Genomic DNA, 14,819 nt, shown 5'->3' on the forward strand with positions numbered 1-14,819 from the left:
TTCACGTTCTAGAATGCTCCGTCCTCTTCTTTGCTCCACTTTCAGGTGGCATCTTTTTGAGAGCTCGTAATGGCTCAGCGATCGTGGCAAGATTGGGTATAATCTGCCCACAATACAGTCAATCAGTCAATCAGGGAGATTGTATGTGCACTACTCACCCCTGAGGGTCTGAAGGCACGGGGGGCACAGTTCTGGTCAATCGAAGCGCCAGGTCTTGAGCACCTTCCAGAAGGTATTCAGGGAGGGCGCTCATCTGATATCGATGGGGAGCTCGTTCCAGGTCTCGGCTGCGATGTAGGAGAATGCTCTTTTCCCTGCTTTGGCTCTGCGAATGAGTTGGGTTTTGGCGAGGAGGAGGTTGATGGATCAGAGGTCTCTTTTAGGTAAGTGGAAGGTAATTCTATTGTTGAGGTATTGAGGTCCAGTCTTATGAGGCATTTGTAGGCATGGGTGAGTATTTTGAAAGTAACTCTTTTTTCGATAGGGAACCAGTGGAGATTCCAACAATAAGTGGCCATTCTGAAAAAACTGCGTACTTCGGATGCGGTGGTCGGGCCGGGTGCTTGCTGGATGGCGTGAGATTTCTGGTGGTCAAACCGAACGCCATCGTGGCTGAACACGTATCCGAAGAATTCAATAGTGTTTTGGAAGAGCGAACATTTTTCTCTGTGGAGAGTTATTCCATGGTCCGAGAGCCATAGCAGCATAGCTTGATGGTGTCAGTGGTGTTCTTCGATGGTTGCTGAATGTATTAGGATGTCATCACTTACATTTAATATGGCTTTGTGGCCTGACAACATCTCACGCACCGTATTTTGGAATATTTCGGCAGCAGACAAAATCTCAAAGTTCAGCCTCTTATAGCGACGCAATCCTATGTGGGTCCAGAAGGTCGTAATGTACGTGCTTTACTCAACCAGCTTCAGCTGGTGATAGCTGGCATTGAGGTCTAGTTTAGAGAACCATTGAGTTCCATTAAGATCGGGGTCTATGTCATCAACTGTTGGTGTGATTTGCCTTTCTCTTTTAATTGCCTGGTTAGGAAGGCGCATGTCAATGCATAGTCTCAGCATCCTGAATTGTTTTGGCTTCTCAGCTATTACCATTGGCGAGACCCATGGGGTCGGCCCGGTAACCTTCTCAATCACTCCTTGTTGTTCTAGATTGACGTGCTCTTGTTCTACAAGTGTTTGTAGGTGAAATGGTATGAGTCTGTGACACAGTGCAAATGGCGTCATGGCCTGATCGATGTGTAGTCTGACGGACGGTCTGTTCATGCACCATAGTCCTTTGAACAGCTGGGGGAACAGCTCCAGGACATCTTCTGTTTGCAGAGCCTTGACGGCTGAGGCCTAGATCTTTGGCCATGTGACTACCTACTAGTGTATTGGCTTCACTGTCCACTATGTGGAACGTTGTTTTGACTTCTTGGCCTTTTGATCTCACTGGTACAGTTATCTTGCCTTTCAGGGGCAGCGGCGTTTAGCTTCTGTAGGTGAGGATCTTAATGTGTGACGGGATAAGTGGTGGTTTGGGTTGTAGTTGTTTGTACTGTTGTCTCTAAATTTGTCTCAAAAGAGAATGGATCACTTGACCTGAGTAACCAGGGTTTGCAAAGTTTGTGTAGGTTATCGATGAAAAACCCTCATTCACATACACAAGTTGTAAGGTGGGTCCGGGTCATCTCATATGCTGATGACACCCAGCTGTTGTTCACTTGCAGCAAAGGTGAGGCTTTTGATGGCGACAGGATAAAGCGCTGTTTGAGTGCAGTATTCGCGTGGTTTCTGAGGCACAGCCTGAAGTGCAACTCAGATAAGTCTGAGTTGCTTTTCTTCGGCTGTGCTCCTGATCCGGACTGGAAGTCCTGGTGGCCCCAGGACATGTTTCCCCCTGAGCAATCATCTTCCCAAGCAATAAATCTGGGAGTGCTGCTTGATGATGCGCTCTCGTTTAGTCCCCATGTTATGGGGCTATCGGGGAAATGTTTTGGCATCCTCAAGATGTTGAGGAAATTTCTTCCTCTGTTGTCCGTACAATATCGGAAGACAGTAGTGCAGGCGTTGGTGGGATCTAGACTAGATTACGCCAATGCACTCTTTGCAGGTCTGCCCAAGTATCTTCTGGCCAGACTGCAAGTTGTGCAAAATTCGGCGGCCAGAGCTATCTTCGGCCTGCCAAGGAGAACAAGCGCACAACTGCTTTTGAATAGGCTGCATTGGCTGCCTATTTCGAAAAGAATTAGATTTAAAATTCTGACGCTGGCCTTCAAAGCCCTTCACTCCATCGGTCCTAATTATATTAGGAAGCGGATTGCTTTCTATGTGCCTCGGAGGGTGTTACGATCTGCCGATCTGGCCAAATTGGAGGTGCCTCTGGCTAAGCGTGTTCGGATGGGAGAACGAGCCTTTCAATTTGTGGCAGCCCGATGTTGGAATGAGCTCCCTCTCCCTCTACGCAAAGCTACGAACCTCCTGGCGTTTAGGAAAGAGTTGAAGACTCTCCTCTTTTCTGCGTAATTCTTTTTACAACTGTGCTGCTCCTTTATGTGTCTGTAGATCTCAGGCCTCTTTGCAAAAGCGCCGGGACGCCCCCTTGGGCAGCCGTGCGCTCAAAAAATAGGCCTTTAACATAACATAACATAACGTATATCTTGGTTCTCCACCATGTTTTAAAAACGTGACAGCATCATCATTGGGTTTCTTTTTTTGTCGTATGCTTCCTCCATCCGGAGTTGAACCACTGGTTATTGCAGTAGTGATCAACGAAAAAGATATGTGCAAGTGCTCCAGTGAAGTGAAGTATAAAGGTGGCAGCGCTAAAATCTTGTACACCTAGATTATATTTTAATAGGTCTAGGTTCGAGATCGTTTAAAAGCAGTGTCGTGCGCAGGAAGACCTATTATTAGTCTGCCACACTAAGGTGTCCATAGAAATGGTCGACATGTTTCAGCCTTATCGTTTGCCCAGAACGGTCAGGGGGGCTTTTTTCAGGACCTTAGAAGAAGGGGAGGCAGTGTCAGAAATGACCCTGTCTCAAGGTTATGGGACATGCCAGGCCTAGAAGTAGGTTACATATTACAGATCCTTAACATGATCTTCTTGTCACCTTTCAAGTAGTGATAACTCTCATTCGTTATTTCCATTTAGCAGCATTCAGAACATAAAACATCTCGAATCAGTTGGAAGAGGAAACAATATCCCCATAACCAATGCAATAAAAAGTAATTCAGATCATCATGTGGTTTATCATCATGAGGGGAAGATTACCCCGGACCTAGCATGTAATGCACAATGCTTGTCAATGCCACAGCCCATCCGTGTTGTACGTTAGAGCTGTATCAATAATCTCCCTCTAACATCAGTGCTGTTGTATATGGTTTCCATTGAAAGCCTTTAGCCTGAATAATCACATCGAAATCTGGGTATTCACTGCAGTGACGTCGCAACAATGGTTAACCAAAGTAGTTCTGCCACCTCATCTGTCTCCAAAGACACAAGGGTGGCAGTACAATTGGGATTGGATGTCTCACCTGTGATCTCCCACTTCTGCGTACACAGACCCACGGAAAACAGGAGACTGTGGACAGAATTGTGCTCACACCAACACAACTTCCCACATGCCCACACTGCGAGAGGGAATGAAGGAGCTCTGACAGAGCCATTGTCAACACAGTGCTGCTTTCTGCTCTCATTAGCAGCAGTGGATACAGGCATACTCAAATTATTGGTGATGGGGTTCTTAGATCCTGGCCATAAGACTCAAAGATATCAAATCCACTATATTGATTAACAATAGATTGACAAGGTAAGTAATCATTACTACACTATGGGGCTTATTTATGAGAGGTTTGCGCCGCGAGTTCATCACTTTTTCTGCATACAATGGTGCCTGCGTTTCTGCTAAGCTGCCAAAATGGTGCCAGCGGAGGGGGGAGGATTTTGGGTGAATATGACGCAATCCAGCCCTTTCACAGTGACATATGGCAGCGCAGCAATGTGGCTTGCCTTGCTGCCCTGCACCACCATATTCGTAAATATGCCCCCTTATTTCACTGTTTTCTTAGCAATGCAGCACCAAATGTGGTGCCTTATTTTCTGATAGGGAACGAAGTCTATTTTAAAACCTATATGTATTAAGTTGAGACATGTTCAGTAATATAGGCAAATACATGCTTTTTTATGAAGCTTATTCTATTGGCAAACAAGGAATTTATTATTTTTAAATGTATGAATGTGTGGAGGACATTTTTTCACTTTCTGTAAGCAGCTAGGGTCAAAAGATCATGTTAATGAACACAAAAGAAGGACTGCTATCTTCTGAAAAACAGATTTACAATGTAGTGCTCCAACCTCTCTTTTAAGCAATAACAGATGTTACTTGGTAGTCATTAATACTTTTCTGAAGGCTTCTTTTACTTCCCTGTTTCTCAGACTGTAGATCATTGGGTTAAGCATGGGTATCACAATAGCATAAAAAACAGACACAACTTTATTCTGAGTTTCTGAATAACTAGAAGGAGGCCTCAGATAGATAAAGAGGACAGTAACATAGAACAAGCCCACAGCTGTAAGATGGGAGGCACAGGTGGAGAAAGCCTTCCTCCTTCCTGTAGAAGAACTGATCCCGAGAATGGTCACGATGATATAGGTGTAGGACAGTAGTGTCACCAGGAGGGAACCTGTGCCGAGTAGGACGGCTAGTGCAAATATAACTGCCTTGCTCTGATAGGCATTGACACATGCAAGACTGAGCACTGGGGGTACATCACAGTAGAAATGGTTGATCAGGTTTGATCCACAGAAGGTCAGTCTGACTGTGAGCACCGTATGTATCAAAGCAGTCGAATACCCGCATGTGTAGACCATGATTACCATTTGTAAACAAATTCTGCTTCTCATAATAGTTGAATAAAGCAAGGGATGACATATGGCCACATAGCGGTCATAAGCCATCACCGCCAACAAGAGGTTCTCAATAGTTGCTAAAGAAGCAAAGAAGTACATCTGTGCAGCACAGCCCATGACTGAAATGGATTTCTTCTGCCTGAGGAAGTTGGCCAGCATATTAGGGGTGATCACGGTAGAGTAGCATAAATCTGTGAAGGACAAATGACTAAGGAAAAAATACATGGGTGTCTGAAGAGCAGGAGAGTTCCATATGATAAGTATAATGCCCATGTTGCCAAGCAGAGTGATCAGGTATACACTGAAGAAGAGCCCAAAGAGTATAACCTGCAGTGCTGGGTCATCTGTGAATCCTACCAGGATGAATTCTGCAACCAGTGTGTGATTCACCATCTCCATATTTTCCATTGAAGAGAGCCTGCCAAGAGAATGGCGCTGTGTGAAATAAGTGGGTAGAAATATGTAGGTTACTATTCCCATTGAAACGAACATGTGCAGTATTAAACTCCACATTTTCAAACATACAAATATGCACCAAAATGTGTTGGTGATTAAAACGATATGATTAATTTAATGTTTGTTGCACCAAGTTATAACCCATTCAGGTGAGCTCCAGAAACATATTAATTTATTCTCCTATATTAACTCGCCCGTAATTAGAATCTTTAAAATAGCATGCACAATCTTACAGACAATGTTAAAAATAAAGAGGATAATGTGAGATTGTTAGTGATTGATAAATTACACAGTAAACGAAGAAGACAATCTAGTCCTACTAAAATTACAAACTGTAGTACAGGAATTAGGAAACTTGTGAGACTGAAATGAGATGACTTTGGTCATCCAAGGCAAACCAATTATGATAGTCAATGAGTTCCCCTACTCTGTAGTTACATTTGATTTGAGAAGCACTTAGGGGCATATTATCAAGCACGGGCGATACAATTATCGCCGTTTTAGTGGCAGAAAACTGCCGCTAAAGTGTCGATAATGGGCTTATCGCCGCTTTAGCGGTCGTTTTCTGCCGCTAAAGTGGCGATAATTTTATCCCCCGTGCTTGATAATATGCCCATTAGTCCCCATGTATTGCTAGGAGTAGGATATGGCTTTCACTTCTGGAGCTTTTGTATCCAACCTGGGCTCTACCATAGGTAAGAAGCCTATTGTGCCAATCCTTGAAGTGTATTGAAGGAAATGTTTACCTGTGTTAACCTATGGGACTATTTTTAGGGGATACAAGGCAGTTAGAGGCCTGTAGGCCACGGGGAATAGAATCTGAAGACAGTTTGTAGGCCTCCCTCCGAGTTCCACCGCTTTTGCAGTTTATCAAGAGCTTGGATTAGATTATGTGAAAGACCAGATTAACTTGGATTTGTATTACTGTGGTGCTCAATTTAGTGTAATCCCCAGGCAACCTTTAACAGGGGGGTGATCGATGACTGTTTGCCATGCGATTTGGAACACCCGTAACCAATGGGTGGACTATTCCAAGTGGGGGCGTGAAACTCTTGAGACCAATAATCTAAAGTCACGTGAAATAACCAAAATAGGTAGGACTTGGGCAACAAGATCCTATCTGAGCTGGAGGCAGAGCCAAAGAGGTGGTAGAACTGGAAAGACCCAGAATCAATATTATGTCTTGATCCAAACCAATATAAGTATGAAGCAGAGCCTGGACTTTGTGATTGACACATGGGACAGGTCTCTTTTAACCAGATTAGGCTGGGGATCACAAGATGTTATCTTTGTTTTCCCCTGAACAGTAGGATTACTTGTCCATTCTTATCTGTCCTTGCGTTAAAAGTACCCCCCAGAGCCTCCTTCATTTTAGGTTTTTCTGTAAATTCTATTGTTATTTTGCCATGAACTTCCTAACTCCTATTTTGATGGGCTCTGGCCTGACTGAGTGCAGACCAGCGTTCTTGTATCCTACGTTGTTGAGCACAACAAAGGTTTGCCTTAATCTTTGTTCTTTTATTAATGTTTTTCTGAATTCAGGTTGTGTGGCCCTCTTTATATTATGAAGTTGTTGTAAAAAGAGAAGGTAATGATTAAAGCTGGGCACTTGTCAAAAGAACAGTCATCTTAAATGGTTCAGCGGTACAGAGACAGCCCAAGACTTCATTACAAAAATAAAGGAGAATCTAGGATGAAAGACAGTATTGATTCTAGTGGATAAGAAAGAGCGGTGTTGGCACTATTGCGCATGTGAGTCTCTCCGCAGTCTCAAGCAGTGCATGCAAGGTAGTAAAACGTTAAAAAAAAAGGGTGTCTGCCAGAGCAACTGAATGTGAGTAGCAGTGAGTAGCAGTTTCAGGCTTCATGGTGCACATGAAGAGGAATGTGCTTTGAATTACAGCAAAGGAAGCAGAGCTTACATGCATAGAATTTATATAGTGCAAAACCAGCTACAAAGTGCTGTACAATAATGTGAGGTGATTAAAAGATACATAGCAGAACAAGAGAGGGGCATATGGTAGAAGAGGATTTGGGAGAGGAGTGATGCAGTCAGTGGCAATAAATTAGGATGAGTGAGATATTGTGTTAAAAGACGTGTGTTCATTTGATTGCTGTTAGAAAGTGATTGTTTTGCCCTGCGTACCACCATATTTGGTGAATGATACTAGTGTTAACTGACTCTGACTGTACCCTGGGCTGTGCTAACCAGATACAGGGCCAGTACTATGTGTAAAGTTACATGTTATAGGGCACTCATGCAATTGACAATGGCAGACCCATTTAAAGGCATTCCTGCCTTACAGCCTGTCTTTAAAAGTAAATTCTCCCTATTGGTACTGCTAGCCCCTTAAACGTCCCTAGTATATAATAGGACTAGGGAGTTCAAACCACCTGTAAGCCCCTATTATGTAATAGGGCATGAAAGTTTAAAGGCCAGCAGATTTCCTGCACTTGCAGGTGTGCACAGTTGGGTGTCTGTTGTCTTTTTAGATGCAACTTGAACTTGCAGACTGTCTTTAAAAGTAAAATTGTGTGCAAACTCAAGTTTGGTGGCATGGGCATTTTAAAAGTGATAATCTACCTAATATTATGGTAACTAGGTACCCCAAGGTGTCCTAGGGGTGGGGGCTATGTAACTGTAAGCAGGGGCCTTATCCAAAATGTTTTATGTGCCCTGGTGAGAGAAACACTTCCTATTTCATTTTTCCTCATTGTATATACTGAGCTCCATAGGCTAACTTGGCAATATTTTATTCAGTCATGAATATTGCTAGGAAAGGAGTTCCATATCATTCAAGGACTTTAAGGTTAGCATTGGTAACTCCAACAACTTGCCACTGTTGAAGCTTTCATAACTAGTAAAGAAGAGAAGTTATGGGACCTTCGCTTCTGTATGTCAAAATCCAGACTTCTAGTGGTGTCTGTTTATTGGTGAGCCTTAACAGGCTTAGCCGGGCTGCTTTGATTATTTGATAAGTGGCCTGGCAGGTGCAGAGGTGATCTGATGGATAGAGCTGGGAAGGATGGGTCCTTGAGATAGGGCTGGATTAATAAAACTGAACTCAAAGAGAGAGCAGATCAGTAAGGAATGGCAGGCCCACCTAGCCTCCACATCTGTGCTTCAGACAGCTGGCAGGTTTAGAACAGGAATTTGCAGATGTCAGAGGAAGGAGAGCTAATAAAAATGAGCCACACTGGGTTGGTTTTGTTAGCTCTTACTCCTCTGGAGATAATTCATCCAGTCCAAGAAGGTGCCAGACTTTTAAGGATGTTGTCATGCTTTTGGGTGGCACCCAGCCTTTCATTAGACAGAGGGGGCCCCTGTTTGCTGCCACAAAACACTGAATAAACATTTGACAGCTGCATGGTACCTCCAATCTGCTGCTTGAAGCTACAGGGAAAGGAAGGACTGCCCTGCCAGAATCTGAATTCGCACCCAAAGGCATGCACTCTGAATTACTGCGCCTGCTGTACAGTATGTTACTACAGCCCTGGAGTCTGTGCTTGCTTCAAGAAGGATTAAGGAATGGACTCCCTGCAGCCACAGGTTAACAAACTCCACCTGCATGATCTTCTCCAAGAGTCCCCATCCTAATGTACTCCCAGTGGACCTTTAAGGATTTGGCCAGATGCATTGTGGGAATTGTGGTCTAGACCTTCCAGAGACCAGTCAGGAGCTTCTAGACCTTTGTATTTGTATTTTGGACTCATTGGACCGACAAAAAAACCTTCAGGAAACACGTCCTGAAGTTGGAGGTCTTTGGAGGCCTTGGTGGAAAAGCTCCATAAGGTGACCGACCTGACCGCGGGAGGCAAGACGACTACCTTCAACTGCGACCCGGGCAGGATTTCAGGTTCGTCCCCCTGGAAGCACCAGAACTGCAGGCTTCCAGGAGTTGATTATGGCCTCGCTGAAAGACAAGCCGGCGAACTCTCTGCAAATCCAGAAAAATCTCCAGAAAAGTTTCTAAGTGTAAAGGTCAAATTTTGACCTGTGCATCCGCTTAGTGTATCTGACTAGGGCTCTATTGCAATCAGCCTGAAACTTTGACTTTGTCCCAATTGGGTGGTAAAATACCGAATCCAGGTGTGCATGCACATGTGTGCATGCACACCTATGCCAAGTGACACAGACACATGGCACACATGCCTGTATTTGGGGTGCTACAGGGTGTCAAAGTGACACCCCCTGCACCCTTGCTGGAATCGGTATTTACCGAATCGGTAAATACCGATTTGGTAATGCCCATTGATTCCTATGGGCTTCAATGCCCATAGGGATCAATGGGCAATGGGCATTACCGATTCGGAATTTACAGAATCGGTAAATACCGAATCTTAACGATTCGGTGTTTACTGATTCTGTAATACCTACATCCCCCCCCCTCTATTTTACCACTTCTTAAATACCGAATCGGTAAAATTCGGTATTTAAGAAGTGGTAAAATGAAATTACCTACATCTAGGACTTAATCGGTCGTGGTTTCTGCACCAAACAAAATGGTTGCAGACCCTTGAGCTCTAGCTTTCAGCAGAGCTCTTTTTCACTCAAAAAGCACTTTTTTTTAAGTTCAAGTAAAGGTTTATTTAGAAATTAAAGTTATTGCAAAAAACAATACTTCATACAGGCAATCATTTACCGATGCATATTAAACAGAAAAGGATATTTAAGAATACTCTTAATATACAAAAATCTTCAAGGTAATAATAATGTAACTTAAGGAATGATAGGAATACATTCAAAGGGGTAAAGATATTGTAAATAGTAGTAGATGTCAAAAAATATACAATTGAAAGGGTGTAATAGGAAGTGATAAATTGAGCACAATTATGTGAAAACAAACAGTAGGAAGTCAGGGAGGCTTGGTAACTTCTAGCATTGAAGGAACTGGTGAAGAAGTGTTCTCTGCTGTTGTATTCAGAAAATGCATGCAAAACAAACGTTTTTGACATGCGGCAGTCGCTCCTTTTCATGTTTACAGGCAGCACTTGATCTTCTCATTACGGGATTCCTGATGCTTTCATCTTTTGGCCTCCCATTTCAGCCACAGTGCTGAATTCTCCTCATAACACGCGCGGTCACCATTTTCTTAGCACAGGATATTTTTACTGCACCCTTCTTTTATATATTTTTTTTTTCTAAAGGAAAGACTAAAAATGGTTTATCAACTGGCACTTAAGGGAGCGAACCATGGCATACTCCACCTATTTTCATCAAATACTGTAAACTTATTTCTCCTCATTTGAAATAATTCATGATGTACTTTGGGAGTGGCTGCCATTTTCCTCAGATATAGGTAATGCCCTTCTCATCATAATGACAGTCTCAGCATCAGAGGCTTTTGCTAACTGACTTTGTCAAATACCAATAACTATATTATTTGATTATACAAGTTGCCTCATCTCGTCTATATTTTACACATTGAGTGTAATTTTTTTCATTTGTGACTGCCAGTATTTTTTTTTTTTAACTTTCGTGTGTTTTATTATGCAATCTATTCTACAACCTACCACAGAGGTGGGACATTCAACAGTTTGCACTATTCATCCAAATGTCCTCTATGCTATTTCTCTGTTACCATTTAAAATCCCAATATATAGTACTTTATAAAATGTACTCTATTTGTTCTAAATTGCTCTGGAACAATAAGCATCCATGTGTTTCCTTCTTTAACAATAAACAACCAATATGTGAGGGGGTGTCTGAATTCCTGAGTTTAAGTTATACCATTCTTTTTCAATCTGAAAATGTTATGCTATGATTAATGATTTTCATGATAACCCTACTCCATGATAAATCCCATTTGAACAATCTTTCTTCACTAGTTCAAGTTCAAGTATCTTTATTTAGATATAAAACAATATCTTTAAAAGTTTTTCCCAAATCACATTATGTACAGTTTTGTGAGAGAAAAGATTTAAAAGAGAGACCCGTTCAAACAGAAATAGCATAAAAAAATAAGAATTTAAGCTGTTTTATAAGAGATGACCTGGCGTGTCTCAAACATCTCCCATCATATTCAATTATAAAATCAAACCATAGAGGGAACATGCGACAGAGTTTCGATTGGTGTTGTTACCCTCCTGGTCGGTGGGGATTCTGTTACAGTACATTAATCAGTATAAAAAAAGTCAGTGGCAATGCCGTGGCAGTTTTCTTGGTGTTAAGGCAGCGGTATGCTTGTTGAATAAATCTGGCAAATTTTATGTTTAAAACAGTATTGTCCGTGCACAGAGTGGCAATGATGGCATGCCTGCAGGTCCGAACCCCCAACCTGTTCCATTCTGACCTAAGCATGCACCTGCGTTGAGAATTAAAGGTAGGGCAGATGCAGACCACGTGCATAATTGATTCTATCGCTAACCCACATCCTGTACAGGTTGTGTTCTCCTCCGTACGGCGCCAGATGGGAAGATTTTGAAGAAAGCGCCAGTCCCCCATTCTTAGGACGGTGAAGCAGCGTTTTAAATGGAGTGAAAAAATGGTGGATAAATACTTGGCTGCGGATACTTGTTTGTAGGAGTTAACTACTGCCCAAGAATGGCTGCGTTTCGTGAGAAGGGCTTTATCAGTAGCGAGATATATCGATCTCACACATTTTTTAATTGCATTTTTGAAGGCACACTGGCTAGGATTAAGGGCCCAGAGGTCAGCGGCTGACAACTGTTGGATATAATCCTTCAAAAGACAGCCAAATGATCCTCCTGGGTTACTCTCATAAATTTCCTTCCAGACTAGAAATTCTAGTGGGCCAGATTCAGCCTGTCTTAGTTTGTGGCAGAACTTGAGATATGTACCGGGGTTCTGGGCATCGTAGTTTGTTAGCCCCAACTCTAATCTAATCTGTGCTGGGGATGCAGAGCTTGGCAGATGGAGTACTTTTTTGTAACTTTTTGTTGTGTGTTTATTTAAAACAGTGTGGCTTTTACCTTTGAAGGTCACTATGCCATATGATAATGTGGGGCCGATCTTTGCTCTTAGGATTTCTAAAAGAGGGGAAAGGGTTGGGGCCGAAAGTTTCGCCGACAGCTTGGAGAATGATACCATTAGTGCCGTGGCTTTGGCTGCAATCACATTACTCTGCTTTACAAGATTACTCCTGGAATCCAGGTGGACGCCTAGGTATTTGTATGATTGGCCGGTGCTGAGACTTATTTTGTTTAGAGACCAGCCACCACCTCCATAACGTTTCTTGCCGAAGGGAACAATCGGGGTCTTTTTCATGTTGACTTCTAGTTGATTTATCGTCGTGTATTGCATCAATGAGTCAAAGAGCCTTTGTAACCCTACCCTTGTGAGGCTGAACAGGGCCAGGTCATCAGCATATAAAAGATTGCATAATGCCATGCCTCCTACTTTGGGCGGGTGGCTGTTTACTTTATCTAGGGTGCTTGACAGATCTGCTATGAAAAGGTTGAAGAGAAGGGGGGCCAGCACGCATCCCTGCTTAACTCCTCTTGAGGTCATGATTTTTCGCGAGAGATGCGTGCCGGACCCTAGCTTCACTCGAACCCAGGTGTTAGTGTGCAGTTGGATAATGGGATTCAGGATTTTGTCTGGAATTCCCCACTGCCTCAATTTTTCCCAGAGTAGCGCCCTGGGAACCCTGTCAAATGCAGCTTTCAAGTCGACGAAGCAGCAAAATAATGTCCTAGATGTTAAAATGGCTTTATCGATAATGGTGGAAACTGCTAATAAGTTTGTCATGGTTCCAGAGTTGGCAACAAACCCTGTTTGTTTCAATGGAATCAGGTTGTGGTCCATTACCCATTGCCCAAGGTCCTCAGAATGAGCCCCGCATAGTGTTTCGCCTCTATGTCCAGCATGGCAATTAGTCTGTAGTTTTTAGGGGCAGTGAGTGACCCAGATTTGTGAATAGGGTGGATAATTGCACCACACCATGAGTCCGGGATTGTTCCTGTCCTCAGGGTGTAATTGAAAAGGGCTGTTAGCTCCGTGGACCAGAAGGGAATGTCTGAATTAAACAGCCTCTGTGGGAGGCCGTTCGGGCCTGGTGCTCCGTCTTGTCTCCCTTTTGTCACTGCTTTGATGACTCTTTCTTCAGGTAATACATATTCCGCAGTGGGCTCTTGTGCTGGGACTGAAGGAGTGCTTGATGTTACACTAGCACCAGTGCCGTATGCACTGCGTGGACCAGTGTGGCCTGAGTGATCTTGTACCTGAAAGTGGACCATTAAATATGTTACCCATTCCGCTTCCTGAATATTTGCTGAGCCTGAATTTGTCAGGTTTTGATTGGTGCGGTTCACGAGGGCCCAAAATTTCCTCGAGTTTTTTTTCTTGCTCTCCCACACCAATTCGACCCAAAATTGGGATTCCTGCGCTCTTTTTTTCTTGGGTAATTGCCCTCCTGAATGCTTTTTGAGCTTGTTGGTAGTTTATGTGGTAGGCGCTGTTCCCTGAAAATTTTAAGAATAACCTTAGGGCGTTATTTCTCGTTCTCTTTAGAGACTTTGTGTCGGTGGAAACTGTAAGCTCAGCTGATGAAGTGCGGCTTAAGCCCTGCGCTGTCACTGGAAAGCTATTGATCAGGTGAGAGCAAAGCAGCGACCATTTCACTGTCGGGGTAGCGTCTTGATCAAATCTGCCTTTGATAAAGTCCTTGCTTACTGTTAGGATGATCTTGGTATTGTTCTCGCTCCATTTGAGACGCTTTAGATTTTCAGTGTGTATTCCCTTGTAGGTTGCAGGTGCCATTTTGTGGAGTTCTATCTTTGTGTTAAAAATGATAACCTGCGGCCTATGGTCACTTTCTGACCATGGGTGGATGGTGAAACTGTCCATGTTGAATAATAGTTCTGAGTTACTAATAGTGAAGTCTAGATACGATTTTTTGCTTCCATTAGACCAGGCCCAATTTGGGGGGGTGTCACCGGTTGACCTTCCATTCATAACCAGGTATCCTGCATTGTAGAATCTCATCACGGAGAGATCACCCAGTTTATTGAGAGCTTGATTCAAAGGTTTAGTTTGGGGCATGGCCTCAATGATGTTAGTCAGAGCAGGCCCTTCCATGTCTGCGGCTTTCCCCTGAAATAAGTTGGTATTGAAGTCCCCCGTGGCAATGCAGTCCGAGTTGGGATGGTCTGTGGCAATATCGTTCATAATTTCACTAAGGCGGGCCAGGTGGTCTTTTTTGGTTCGAGTGCTGGGATTGATATAAACATTTATGAGGTAGAGTGGGCGCTGCTTCCTCCATGGGCTGATTTTGACCCCTAGTAACCAATCTTCTTTAAATGAAAGGTGATTGAATGTGCCTTTTAGGTTGTTGGAGATATATGTAGACAGACCGCCTTTAGGGTGACCATAATGGCTGTCCCTTAATGCCGGCTTCCGAAATTCAATGTAGCCTGCGATGGGGCGGCCCTCTGTGGCCCAGGTTTCCTGTAGTGTGATTGCTTCGTGTTTGCATAGGAAAGCCAGAGTGTCG

At 43.4% G+C, this 14,819-nt stretch overlaps 1 protein-coding gene across 1 annotated transcript; it reads right to left on the reverse strand.

The window, feature by feature from the left end:
- Nucleotides 1-2,955: 2,955 nt before the first annotated feature.
- Nucleotides 2,956-5,316, reverse strand: LOC144761177 (olfactory receptor 5AR1-like). The gene is made up of 2 exons (XM_078646686.1): nt 4,399-5,316; nt 2,956-2,997 (listed from the first exon to the last, which is right to left on the reverse strand). The coding sequence occupies exons 1-2, from the start codon at nt 5,314-5,316 to the stop codon at nt 2,956-2,958; spliced, it is 960 nt and encodes a 319-aa protein (XP_078502812.1).
- Nucleotides 5,317-14,819: the final 9,503 nt, after the last annotated feature.

Source organism: Lissotriton helveticus, chromosome 1_1 (assembly GCF_964261635.1).
Source record: "Lissotriton helveticus chromosome 1_1, aLisHel1.1, whole genome shotgun sequence".
Lineage (NCBI taxonomy): Eukaryota > Metazoa > Chordata > Amphibia > Caudata > Salamandridae > Lissotriton > Lissotriton helveticus.

What these genes read in the sequence shown, in the direction of transcription:
- LOC144761177 (XM_078646686.1), bottom strand. Translation starts at nt 5,316, where the DNA reads ATGGAAAATATGGAGATGGTGAATCACACACTGGTTGCAGAATTCATC. An exon ending in TAAAAGAAGCCTTCAGAAAA is followed by an intron (nt 2,998 to 4,398) that starts GTATTAATGACT and finishes CCTTCTTCTAAG; the next exon opens with GTCCTGAAAAAAGCCCCCCT.